General features: G+C 36.3%; 1 protein-coding gene and 1 pseudogene across 3 annotated transcripts; one reads left to right on the top strand and one right to left on the bottom strand.

The window, feature by feature from the left end:
• Positions 1-6: 6 nt before the first annotated feature.
• Positions 7-2,112, bottom strand: LOC127810865 (probable serine/threonine-protein kinase WNK11; annotated as a pseudogene).
• An 8,392-nt stretch (positions 2,113-10,504) lies between these two features.
• LOC127810864 (probable serine/threonine-protein kinase WNK11) lies at positions 10,505-12,808 on the top strand. 3 transcript variants are annotated; one of them, XM_052350439.1, is made up of 3 exons: positions 10,505-10,739; positions 11,229-11,747; positions 12,230-12,808. In XM_052350439.1, the coding sequence occupies exons 1-3, from the start codon at positions 10,512-10,514 to the stop codon at positions 12,617-12,619; spliced, it is 1,137 nt and encodes a 378-aa protein (XP_052206399.1). In that variant the 5' UTR covers positions 10,505-10,511; the 3' UTR covers positions 12,620-12,808. The 3 variants fall into 3 exon arrangements, with proteins under 3 accessions (XP_052206399.1, XP_052206401.1, XP_052206400.1); XM_052350441.1 differs by having other exon boundaries at positions 10,550-10,681; XM_052350440.1 differs by lacking the exon at positions 10,505-10,739 and adding an exon at positions 10,964-11,035.
• The last annotated feature ends 1,318 nt before the right edge of the window (positions 12,809-14,126 follow it).

Raw genomic sequence — 14,126 nt, 5'->3', positions numbered from 1 at the left:
GATCTTTGACAAGAGAATTGGAAACCATCAATCAGCATCAGCCTTCTTTAAGGTCCTCCTCCTCACAGTCAACATCCGAAAGAAAGGGTCCTTGAGAAGATCGGCGGCCGAAGGCCTTGCCCTGGGCTGGCCAATGCACTTGTGGATAAGGCCTTCAGTTCTGGATCGCTCACCTTGTTCATGGCTTGGGGCTTCACCCTGCCGTCACCTTCTTGTAGATCTTGGCAATACTGTCACACTCACTGTAGGGTATCTCCAAGGTTGCCATTTCAAGCAAGCACATTCCATATGAGTATATGTCCACCAACTCTGTGTAATCCTCCTCGTATAGTTCTGGGGCCATATACTCTGGCGTCCCTAATAATGAATGAGCATGATGGCTCTTCCCCACGATGGCTGCCAAGCCTAGATCACCAATCTTTACCTACATACATACACCAAATTTGTTAGCTTTCTTTTGTTTCTGGAACTGAGATTTCTTAGTTCCCATTCAGTTCAGCAAGTAAATGACTTGTGTGCCAAATCCACTGAGCCGATTGGTTAGGGGCAAGACTCTCTGATTTTCCCGTCATTTGCTTTTCACAATCAATTTATTGGATCGACCGACAAAGGCAAAATTACATTTTTGCATTTATTACAAGGGCACAGTTATGGTTTTGTTCCTACTGGCTTTTCACTACAAGAGTACCACGACGATTTTGCACTTGTTAGCCCAGCCGCTGGCTTTAGACAATAAGGGCATAATCACGATTTTGCTCCTGTGAGTTTATCCAGTCGACTAATTGAATCCGCACACAATCACGATCAGTTAAGTAATAGTAACGTAACATCTTAAAATTCTATATTTCCTCAAGTTTGCTAACGGGAGAAAAAGATGTCAATCATTAAGTTGAAAGAGAAGTGAAAAATACCTTGCCAATGTTCCCGTTGATGAAGATGTTGCTGCAATTTAGATCTCTGTGAATGATGCACGGGTCATGAATATGGAGATAATTCAAGCCCCTGAGTATCTGAATTGACCACTTCTTCAAGGCCTTCATCGAAACATGGCGATGCTTCTTCCTGTAATCCCTCAGATTCCCCGACGTGCAGGCCTCGGTGATGAAATTCAGTGTGTTGTGTTCGTTGTCCTTCCAAAAACTGTAGAGAACAATGATGTAATCGTTCTTGAGGGACTTGAGCAACGAAATCTCTGCCAAAAGCCTCTTGATGACGGTGGGATCGTCACTGAAGTTCCTTAAGCGAACCTGATTCCATGCCACATCTCTTCCTTCGCGTTGATCAAATGCCCTGTAAACCTTCTTCACTGCGCCAGCACCAAGCAGGTCACTGTACCGCCCAAACCGTCCAGTTGGATCGACTTCGACAAATGGTTCCTTGTCTTGATCGGACGAATCAGGACCTTCAGCTGGCATCTCGAAACAATGTCTTTGTGCAAACAAGAAAGCCGAATTTGAATTGGAAATACGGAACTAGGGTTTGAATTCGAAAATTTAGGCTGATATATTAGCAGATTTAACTGAACAAATCAGGATGGAGAAGAAAGCAGGCAGCCTAACAATTCAATGAAGCCACTGCTCAAACAAAAAATTCAACAGTGTTTCACCATAATGAATGGAAACCTTTCGATCTACAAGTAAACGTGATGTCAAGAACTGCCAAGAAATGCATAACTGCATTCCGGTGCCATACTTAACTGCAAATTAAAGATAACAGATAAAATAATCAGAGCCAATGGCCTGTGATTTGGATCCAACAGCTGATCCAAAAGCAAATACATAAACAAATATAAACAAGATCGATGGTATTAAATGGAGAAAATATGTCTAACGTTTGGAAAAAGATAAGATTAGAGAAGATGATACGGCCTTCAAGGGAAACGATCGAAGCAACTCTAACGTCGGGACGATAAACAAACCTTGCAAGCGACATAGAACAGAAGAGAAAATGGAGATAAAACAGCGACAGAGAGGTACCTCCAAGAGTAGCAAAGTTGGAGAATTCCCAAACCACGACGCGATTGATCACCGGAAGAAATCTGCAAGAAACTATTAGCCCGCAAGCTCGCGAGCTCAAGAAACGTAGTAAAAGTTTCTTGTGAGTTGAAGAAACTTTTATGAAGAGGAGACGTAATCTGCATCCATCCGAATAGGCGGCAATTATGGCCCCAGCGTGGCGACCACGTGAATCGGTTGCTTTTATATTATTTTAATAATTAGACTATCCTTATAGTTTCAATAAAATGCATTAAAGCCCCCAAAAATTATAATAATACACATTTCAATTTCACATTAAATACTCTATAGTTCAAAAAAATTTAAATATTTTTTTATTGCACATGTTAAGTAATATTGTTATTGATTTGATACAACATTTAATTTGTGTGAGAAAATGAGCATCGGCTTAGAATGATTCCGAGAATTCGAAGTTTGAACACAAGTGATCTTAAGACCTATAAGTTTACATGTTGATGATCAGGAGACATGTAATCATGAGTGTAAAGGATCTTGAAAGTCTTGTAGATGATTAAGTGTCTTGGTGATCGAATGCCCTGATGAATGGCACTTGATGATCAGATGCCTTGACGATTAAGCGTCTTACTGAAAAGAACAACCGATTAGGGACACATGTAGGTGTACCTGCACAAACCCTCAGATGCTTAAGTTAGTAAAATACTAAAGTGCAAGAATGAAATATGAGTACTGAATAAAGCTTACTCAAGTGAGGAGATAACTAACCTATTTATAGAGGATGAAAAAGAATGACACATGGAGGTAAACCTGCATTTTTATGATGGCATCTTTTGAGGAATCTTGGAATATTCCTATAAGGCTTGGGGAATGTCTTGGAAAGAAACTCTCGAGTTTGGCCTAAGAGACGCCCCAAGAGGATATCCCGACTGCAAGAGAAGCTTCGGGAGTGGTAGACCATATGAAGAGGCTTGGAGATATAATTGGAAAAACATGACTAAATAGGAGTCATTTCATTTGGTCTTGTGGCTCTTTTGGTCATTCTCCATACTTGTGTTTGTTTTGGTGGTTGGTTGGTTGGAAAATCTTTTTTAAAAACAAGTTTCTTGTGGACTTGAGAGGGTAAGGTCACTTATGATCGAGTGGCCTTATTTTCACTCGATCATGGCTAAATTCTCTACTTCTTTTTATTTTTAGCCCATTTGGTTTTGGATCTTTCTAGTTTTGGCCCATGATGTTTGACCCAGATTTGTGACTTGGATTTTCTCGTGTCTAAGTTGTTTGCAGAACATAACAATTGCTCTTTACTTTTTCAATCGAGATTGGTTAATACTTACTCGATCATGGCTTCTTATTTTAACCGAGTTCTTCTTATCTTATTGGTTGAATGGCTTTGAAGATTGAGATGTCCTTCTTTTAAATGGTCTTTGAAAACCAAAATACTTTTTCCTTGAAAGCTGAGAAGCACCATGACCAACTTTTCCTTGAAGGCCGAGAAACACCTTGATAAACTTTTCCTTGAAAGTTGAAAAGCACCTTAACCGAGTGGCCATAAGCTTTATGATCGAGTGGGTCAATGCCTACTTGGTCATGGTCTTCTTCTTTGACTAGTCTTCTTTAGGGTTTAATGACTGAGTGGTTCTTCTTTGACTAGTTTTCTTTTGGGGTTAATAACCAAGTGGGGTAATAAAGTGGGCACTAACCCTAGCTTAGTCATGGAGTCCAACTCTAATACCCTCAGAGAAATATGAAAATCTCCTCCATAAATCCTCGAGCCATCAAGGAGCAATATTGGGGTCAAGGCAGGCCTACTGTCCTGCCTAATTCTATCCCATAAGTGGACGAATCATAACAAGTAATACAGTGATAAATAGAGTGTCGTACCCACGAGGACTAACTTTTGACATTTACTTTAACTGATTTAACCTTAACCTAACACACACATTAACAATGATTTCAACTGTAATGAAAACTAATTTACTAATAAAAGATGCAACTAAAACAATTCCTTTGATTTAAAACTCACAAGGATAAGGCACTAGGGTTTGTGAATCCACCATCAGCCTTCTATGATTCAATTGTTCATTACTTGGATTTTACTATTCCTTATTTTAGGATGAAAATCGATGATCCAATTACAACCAAAAATCTCTCTCGATGGTCATTCAGTTATATGTATATATATGAGATTAACTATCTCTAGTCAACCTTCGAACATATAAACATGCATTTAATCACGGTGATCATCACAAAATGATTTCATAGGGCATAACGGTATCTCTACCTATTATAAGACCCTACGTTGTTTTCTATCATGTCTAATTCGTATTGAATCTCTCGAAATCAATACAAATCACAAATATGTTTCAATGGTGATCGAGCATCAAAACGACATTATGGACATAACAAATAATCAACCCGAATGAATAAGAAAATAACAAACCAAGTAACTTTAAATCAAACCATTAGAAGTTGAGGTTTCATCATTTACCATAGCTATAAACACTTAGCAATGCATTCTTGCAATCAAAAGAAAAAGAAAAGAGTTGGAATCCATAGCAGAGATTGAGAAAGAAAAGAAAAATACAACCCAAGAGTTGTCCTCAATCTTCCGTCCGCTTCTCTTCCATCCAAAAACTCCCCAAATCCCTCAAGAATAAGTCTTTATATAGTGTTTTTTAGGTTATTAAAGTCGTGCATAGTGAAAACTCTCGTTTCCCATTGATTTGAACGAAGATGGGCCGAAATCGGGTTTTGAATTGAAGTTCAGAACGCTACCGCGGTATGCTTGTTGCTGTAGACCCGTAAGCTCCAGATAGTAATTCCTAAAACGGTCTTATAGCGGTATACATTCCGCTATAAGATCGTGAGCTCTAGAAACTAATTCTTATAGCGGTCCTACAACGGTACGCATTCCGCTGTAGGCCACTAGATTTCTTTCTTAGCCTCTTTCTTTTCGCTTTTCACTTTCTCTATCTCATTTCAAGTTGATAGCTGACCATACCTTCAAGTTTCTCTTCCATTCCTATCATGCACCAAAATCGTTTCTTTTTGTTTCATGTATGCTTTGCATGTGATGTGTACCTATATTGACAATATTGAGCCCAAAATGAGTAGCAATCATGTTCATTGAATACTTAAATGCTAAATTTGAACCACTAAATAAGAGTGCAAAATATGCTGATCACCTACCCAAAGGTGGGAGAATATGGGGGCTTGCCAGGGACCTTTTCTTTTGACCTTTCCTCTCATAGCCTTCTTCGGTCTTTGTGGTTAGGGACTACAAGGTGACATCACTCTTCATCAATTCTTTGGGGGTTGACCCTTTTTCTTTTGGTACATCATGCTCTCAAAGGTAAGCGAGGGTCTCTTCTTCGAGGACAAATATAACTTCTCACAAGTGCCAACGGCTTGAGGATGCTGAAGTAAACATTTTGAGGGATGTGTCTGATACCGAAGTTCCTATTTCTGCAGCCAAGAATCTTGTGTTGAGCCCTCCGCCTCTTGAGGAAATAGACAAAGCTCTCCCTCACACTTCTAGTTCCCGAGAAAAAATGATGTTCTTCTTCTCACTTTTCCAGGGACCATGAGCAATTGATGAAGAGTGTCATCACCCTATAGACCCTAATTGTAAGGATCGAAGAAGGCTACGGATGAGAGGTCCCTACATAAGCCCCATAATTCTCGCAACTATAGGTAGGCTTGCCTTGACCCCGATATTATTCCCTGATGGCTTGAGGATTTATGAATGAGATTTTCATATTTCTCCAGGGTTTTAGAGTCAGACTGAGTGATTGAGCCAAGGGTCAGTGCCCAACTCATTAACCCGCTCGATCAGTAACCCCTAAAGAAAACTAGTCAAAGAAGAAAACCATTAACCTATTAGGTCATTAAACGCCAAAGAAGACTAATCAAAGAAGAAGACCATGACCAAGTAAGCATTAACCAACTCAGTCATAAAGCTTATGGGCACTCGGTCAAGGTGTTTCTCAGCTTTCAAAAAGTTAATCAAGGCGTTTCTCGGCTATCAAGGAAAAGTCGACCAAGGTGTTTTTCGGCCTTCAAGAAAAAGTATTTTGGTCTTTTAGGACCATTCAAAAGAAAGACATCTCAATCTTCAAAGTCATTCAACGAATGAGAAAAGAAGAACTTGGTCAAAAGAATAAGCCATGACAGAATGAGTATTAATCCAATCTCGATTGAAAAAGCATGGAGCAATTGTTATGACCTGTAAATAACTTAGACATGAGAAGATCCAAGTAACAAATTTGGGTCAACACCATGGGCTAAAACAAAGAATATTCAAGACCAAATGAGCCAAAAGCAAAAAGAAACCAAGGACTTAGTGTAATATTCTAGTATTTTGAGAATAATAATAATAATAATTAATTTTTTTGTATTTAACTTTTTTTTATATCTATTGGAGATTATAATCAAGAAAACTAATGGGCTAAATTGAAAAAGGAAAGGCTAAGTAAATGGGCTTAGAGTTAGTGGGCTAAGTTGAAAAAAGAAAGATTAAGTAAATGGGCTTAGAGCTAGTGGGTTAAAAAAAAAAAAAGATTAAGTAAATGAGCTTAGAGTTAGTAGGCTAAGAAAGTAGGCTTAAAATTAATGAACTAAATGAAAGAATAATCTATTCAAAAGAAAATTTAGTAAAAAATAACTAAGAAGTGTGACAAAATAATTTAAAATAGTGTGTGAAATAATTGAGAAATGTGAGAGACAAAATAGGGTGTGGACAAATAATTAAAGATTATGTATGAAATGTAGTGGAAAATAATTAAGAAATGTGACAAAATAATTAAAGATAATGAGTGAAATAATTAAGAAATGTGGGAGACAAAGTAGAGCGCGAACAAATAATCAAAGATAATGGGTGAAATAATTGAGAAATGTGGGAGACAAAGTAGGGTGTGGACAAATAATTAAAGATTATGGATGAGATTTAGTGAAAAATAATTAAGAAATGTGACAAAGTAATTAAAGATAATGGGTGAAATAATTGAGAAATGTGGGAGACAAAGTAGGATGTGGACAAATAATCAAAGATAATAGGTAAAATAATTGAGAAATATAGGAGACAAAATAAGGTGTGGACAAATAATTAAAGATTATGGGTGAGATTTAGTGAAAAATAATTAAGAAATATGACAAAATAATTAAAGATAGTGAGTCACTACAATTATGCTAAGATTAATTCAACTTTCTATAAAATAGAGAAAACTTGAAAGATTTGAGAACTTAAATTAGAAAGAGAAAGGTTGTAAAAAAGAAAGAAAAAAATTGAGCTTGTGAAAGAGATTTGGGAGGAAGAAGTAAGGAAGATAAATTTGAGCACATCAAAGAGAAGTTTGAAGAAAGTATTACAAGGTAAGTGTAAATATCTCAAATAGATGGAAATTGATAATATTTTATTTTATCTTATTATGTTTATATTTTTGAAAAATTCAAAAAAAAAATCAGGTGTTTTATTTTATGAATTATTATAGAAGAAATTTCTGAAGAATATAGAAAAAATATTTATTTGGTGATTTTTGGGAAAAAAATAATTTCTAAAATGTGTCCCATGATTCAATAGTATGCCTATATGTTAAATACGATGTATGTTTCAAAACATGTTTCGACATGTTGACATGATATGATGTGTGCATATGTCACGTAGATGCATTTACATAATATGATGATGATATGCATATGTTCGCGTGTAATCCATCATTGCTCATGCATTGCATATGTTTGAGAGTACAGACGGGTATCGTTGCTTTACCAAGGGTGCACTCATACACCTCAGCCTAAAAAGAGCTAGTCGTAGAAAATAGTAAGTGGTATATGAAGTATGATGCCCGTCGGCTTAAACAGGCCCAAATGACAGGACATTTATGCATTTACATTCATACATGAATATTATACTCTTACTTAGATGGCCGATCATCTAATTGGGCGATGCCCTTGGAATATTTAATGTTCCAGATGGAAGTCATAGCAGAAACGAAGGAAATGAAGGCATGTGATGGCACTCGTTGAAGTGCATAAATGTATCGATTATGCATATAACCTGTCATGTTTATGCCCTGCTATGTTATCCATGATGTTGATTATGATATTTTCGACATGTAATATCGAAGGATGATCATGATTATGTTTAAAAACTAGTACGTTTGAGAATGATGTTATGATTTTGTTATGTATATAAATCTACGATTTTGATGTTATAAGCTAGTTAAGTAGTAGGTTACGATCTATTATGTTTTCGCTATTAGCTATGGTTTACCCCAATGAAGATAATGAAAAAAATAAATAATAATAATATATATATATATATGAAGTAGAATTGATAAAGTAACTATTAGCTAATAAACGCCGGGGTAAGAAACACTTCGAGAAGAACAGGACATTACACTTAGCCATGACTGAAAGAAAGATGAATGGATGCAATGATTGCACGTGTTAATGCTTAGCCGTAGATGCAAGAATACATAACTGATTTTTAAATTTTTTTCAAAAACCAAATAAATAAGTAGTGGAAACGGATTGTTTTTGCAAGACACAATAATAGTAACCGTATGTATATAATAAAAATCGTACATTGTGAAAAATGCAATAAATGGTAACTTTTACATCAGGCTCAAAGAGCATGTCGGTTGCTTTGTTACTCATCTGACTCGAACACTTTGGTTTCTCTGTTAAGTTTTCACAATCCTATCATGTACTAGCTCACGAACTAACTCTAGAACATGTCATTGGTTGACCAAGTCACTCCCACAAGCGTATGAGACCAAGTCAGTCTACCTATAGGCTGCCTTGGAACTCTTCGTTAGACCCATACTAGGACCATCTCAATGAAGGTGAAAATGAACTAGGACCATTCTTCCAACGGGTTATCCATCTCATGGGCTTGAAACAACAAAAGGGAGTAGCAATTGTAAATCCACCATTATTAACTTTTGCCAGACAATCGATGGAAACTCGTTAGAAACCCTAATCGCTGTCTCCAATGGAAACTCCTGTCATGCCGAAGATGTTTTTCGACTTTGGTCTCTTGCAATGGTCACGACAAACTCTTCGTCAGATCTACTCGTTATTGTACCTTTTTCGACTATTAATTTTCTAACACGAGCTTTTGTTCGTCCCTAGAACGTCTAACGACGACAACTCTTTGCTATCTATTTTCTTCTCCGAACCAGGAGATCAAATCAACAAAAGAGAAGACCGAAAACCGCTCCAAGCTGCGGGACGCACTGCTTCCTCCTTGCAAATATATATCCAACATATATATTAGAGCGGCGGAGAAAAAGAAAAGTGAGCATTGTGGGCTTGCTACTGTATTTTATATATATATTATTGTATCACATATATATATCAATATGCTCGGTGGATCAGACGGACGGACATAACATGAAGGAAGAAGACGGAGGGGAAGGCATTGAGACAAAGAGATCCAGCTTCACAAGAAAGGCTATTTCCTTTATTTTCAAAATATATTCATAATATATATATATATCGTTTACCATATATATAGTGTATATATATATATATACACATACACAAATGTTTCGACACTTGGGGGGGAGCTTTAATAATGTTTTTCCATTTCATTGTAATCTTTGATTGATTTCTCATTTACTAAATTATTAAATTAATTCTATATAATATATGTATAATAATTATATATATAATATTATATAAAAGTTAATTACACGCTAAAAACATTTCATAATTAATATCCTACTAAAAACCTCACTAACTCTTAATGATATTTTTTGTTAGATTTAGATCTAATTATAAGAGAAAATTATTTTTTGATATCAAATTTTTCAAAATTTTACGATTTACAAAATGAAAAAAAAAAAGAAAGAATACTTTTTTACGAAATTCGATTTCACCGTACGCGCAGAATATTGAGTCAATCCATCCAAAACTACCTTTTAATATGAGATTGTCTCGAGAAAAGAAAAAGAATAAATTTTTTGTAAAATTTCTTTCTAATTTCTAGTTAACTTGATCTAGGATTTATGATTCTATTTATATGAATCCATAATGAAATCTAGGGCGATTTTGGGCCGAGCTGCTAACATTAAATCAAATCCAATCCAATTATGAATAACATTAATAATTTTATTTATAATAAAAAATTATTTAATTATTCTTATAAAATAAATGCGCCAATATTAATAATTTTTAAAATTATTAATTTATCATTCTTTTTTAAAAGTAATTTCTTATGAGGTTGAATTTTTTTGGATTCATAATTAAATTGATAATGAGAATAATTTATTATTAATTTTCATAAATTATAAGTGATATTTAATAATACACCATGACTATCTAATTAAATATGAGGCGGATATAGTGAATCTTTTACTACGAAATAACAATATATCATGACTATCTAATTAAATTAAAAAGTGTATTATTATAATTTTTGGGGCTTTAATGCATTTTTTTGAAACTATAAGGACAGTCTAACTATTAAAATAATATAAAAGCAACCGATTCACGAAGTATGCCACGCTGGGGCCATAATTGCCGCCTATTCGGATGGACGCAGATTACGTCTCTCTTCATAAAAGTTTCTTCAACACACAAGAAACTTTTACTACGTTTCTTGAGCTCGCAAGCTTGCGGGCTAATAGTTTCTTGCAGGTTTCTTCCGGTGATCAATCCCGTACGTCGTGGTTGGGAATTCTCCAACTTCGCTGCTCTTGGAGGTACCTCTTTGTCGCCATTTCATCTCCATTTTCTCTTCTGTTCTATGTCGCTTGCAAGGTTTGTTTATGTCCCGACGTTAGAGTTGCTTCGATCGTTTCTCTTGAAGGCCGTATCATCTTCTCTAATCTTATCTTTTTTCCAAACGTTAGACCAATTTTCTCCATTTAATACCATCGATTTTGTTTATATTTCTTTATGTATTTGCTTTTGGATCAGCTGTTGGATCCAAATCGCAGGCCATTGGCTCTGATTATTTTATCTGCTATCTTTAATTTGCAGTTAAGTATGGCACCGGAATGCAGTTATGCATTTCTTGGCTGTTCTTGACATCACGTTTACTTGTAGATCGAAAGGTTTCTATTCATTATGGTGAAACACTGTTGAATTTTAGTTTGAGCAGTGGCTTCATTGAATTGTTAGGCTGCCTGCTTTCTTCTCCATCCTGATTTGTTCAGTTAAATCTGCTAATATATCAGCCTAAATTTTCGAATTCAAACCCTAGTTCCGTATTTCCAATTCAAATTCGGCTTTCTTATGTTTGCACAGAGACATTGTTTCGAGATGCCAGCTGAAGGTCCTGATTCGTCCGATCAAGACAAGGAACCATTTGTCGAAGTCGATCCAACTGGAAGGTTTGGGCGGTACAGTGACCTGCTTGGTGCTGGCGCAGTGAAGAAGGTTTACAGGGCATTTGATCAACGCGAAGGAAGAGATGTGGCATGGAATCAGGTTCGCTTAAGGAACTTCAGCGACGATCCCACCGTCATCAAGAGGCTTTTGGCAGAGATTTCGTTGCTCAAGTCCCTCAAGAACGATTACATCATTGTTCTCTACAGTTTTTGGAAGGACAACGAACACAACACCCTGAATTTCATCACCGAGGCCTGCACGTCGGGGAATCTGAGGGATTACAGGAAGAAGCATCGCCATGTTTCGATGAAGGCCTTGAAGAAGTGGTCAATTCAGATACTCAGGGGCTTGAATTATCTCCATACTCATGACCCGTGCATCATTCACAGAGATCTAAATTGCAGCAACATCTTCATCAACGGGAACATTGGCAAGGTATTTTTCACTTCTCTTTCAACTTAATGATTGACATCTTTTTCTCCCGTTAGCAAACTTGAGGAAATATAGAATTTTAAGATGTTACTATTACTTAACTGATCGTGATTGTGTGCGGATTCAATTAATCGACTGGATAAACTCACAGGAGCAAAATCGTGATTATGCCCTTATTGTCTAAAGCCAGCGGCTGGGCTAACAAGTGCAAAATCGTCGTGGTACTCTTGTAGTGAAAAGCCAGTAGGAACAAAACCATAACTGTGCCCTTGTAATAAATGCAAAAATGTAATTTTGCCTTTGTCAGTCGATCCAATAAATTGATTGTGAAAAGCAAGTGACGGGAAAATCAGAGAGTCTTGCCCCTAACCAATCGGCTCAGTGGATTTGGCACACAAATCATTTACTTGCAGAACTAAATGTGGACAAAGAAATCTCAGTTCCAGAAACTAAAGAAAGCTAACAAATTTGGTGTATGTATGTAGGTAAAGATTGGTGATCTAGGCTTGGCAGCCATCGTGGGGAAGAGCCATCATGCTCATTCATTATTAGGGACGCCAGAGTATATGGCCCCAGAACTATACGAGGAGGATTACACAGAGTTGGTGGACATATACTCATATGGAATGTGCTTGCTTGAAATGGCAACCTTGGAGATACCCTACAGTGAGTGTGACAGTATTGTCAAGATCTACAAGAAGGTGACGGCAGGGGTGAAGCCCCAAGCCATGAACAAGGTGAGTGATCCAGAACTGAAGGCCTTCATCCACAAGTGCATTGGCCAGCCCAGGGCAAGGCCTTCGGCCGCCGATCTTCTCAAGGACCCCTTTCTTTCGGATGTTGACTGTGAGGAAGAGGACCTTAAAGAAGGCTGATTGACGGTTTCCAATTCTCTTGTCAAAGATCACTCAATTGATGATGATTTTCAGCTCAATGGGAGCCAGCCCACTCTAGCTGACTCCATCGGCCGAGGGCTGGATTTTACACCGCTTTCGATGGACTCAGCCGCCGACTTCATTGGCATGAAAATCATTATTCTTACTTTCAATGTTTCGGTTAATTATTCTCAGCACTATATGTTCTTCATTTTCTACATGTATGCTTATATATAAATATGTGAAAAGTCAAACTAATGCCCGCACCTACTTAATAATACATATTATCTTTCAGTTCTTACGAGTTTGTATGGCCATTTGATTTTTTTGAGGTGGGGGATTAGGAGAGTGATTTGGCCTTATTATTTGTTATTTAAAATTTTAAATTTATTATTGTGATATGCATTTTTTGAAAACATATGGATTTGGACTAAAGAGTAGAAGAATTTAAAATGACTCTCATTTCAACTGTTAGAATTTAATTAATTACAAACATTATTTTTAAAAGGCAACTTGAGAATGTTTTTGATTTATTTTTAGTATTTTGTAATTTTTTTTAACATTATTCCTTTTGTGAGGTAAAAAATGTGTTTATTTTACGAAGGTATGAAGTTGGGCGTGAGGACCCAAAATGTTAAGTTTGTCTCAAAACTCTAAAGAGGGCTAATAAATAAGACATGTGTTAAAGACTGGGCAACAAACAACTCAAATGTGCAATCAAGGTGGGTCGGCCCAACCTTTGGCCCATAACTAGTCTACCTTACCTACCTTGAGGATTGCATTCGATCATTCATGTAGCCTTATTTTAGTCAGGTTGATGGCATAAATTACCTATATAAAAGCGTAATGTCCAATGATTCAGGTACGTAATCTATTATGTAACTAATTTAAATGTTAGAAGATCGACTAGAGGACAAGACTAACCCTCATCTTTTTGTAGAAAAAGTCAATTTATGACAAGTTTGGGCTTGAGGATTGTTAGAACAGTCTCGATACTATAAGGCACCACAAAAAAGCACAAAGATGTCGCAAATTGGGTGGTGTTTAATCGTCCAACCATCAGGGTATATTGTATAAAATATATATAATTTTTATATTTTTTAAATATAAACTAAACTTTTAATTTTATAAAGAATGGCATCTAACTTTAAGTTTATATCAACCTTCAACTGTTATTTTTCCTTCGTTCATGTAGCAGACGAAATTAGATTAACTAAATACCAGCTGGGATTAAAAATACTAACGTGGCTAAAATAGTAAATATATAAAAATATGGATTAACAAAAAATAAGCTAAATATTTCTGCAAACTATAAATACAGAAATTAAAAAATAAATCGACATAAGTGATCTAAAAGTTAGACGACGTGGCGATAGAAGAAGAATGAAAAAAGTTGCCTCAGGGCATAGCCAAGTGTAAAGGGGTATGCTGAAAGTTTGTCTGAAGAGTTTCTAGTGTGGGTTCGATTCCTGAGAGAAGCAGAATGCTTTTTTTTGGGGAGGATATT

This window comes from Diospyros lotus, chromosome 10, assembly GCF_014633365.1.
Source record: "Diospyros lotus cultivar Yz01 chromosome 10, ASM1463336v1, whole genome shotgun sequence".
NCBI classification, from domain to species: domain Eukaryota; kingdom Viridiplantae; phylum Streptophyta; class Magnoliopsida; order Ericales; family Ebenaceae; genus Diospyros; species Diospyros lotus.
The sequence above is the reverse complement of the archived record's forward strand: the minus strand, read 5'-3'. Positions and strand labels throughout refer to the sequence as shown.

Coding starts and splice junctions, on each gene's coding strand:
- LOC127810864 (XM_052350439.1), top strand. CDS start 10,512: ATGGACGCAGATTACGTCTCTCTTCATAAAAGTTTCTTCAACACACAA. Junction 10,740..11,228: donor TGTTCTATGTCGCTTGCAAG/GTTTGTTTATGT, acceptor ATGTTTGCACAG/AGACATTGTTTCGAGATGCC. Junction 11,748..12,229: donor TCAACGGGAACATTGGCAAG/GTATTTTTCACT, acceptor GTATGTATGTAG/GTAAAGATTGGTGATCTAGG.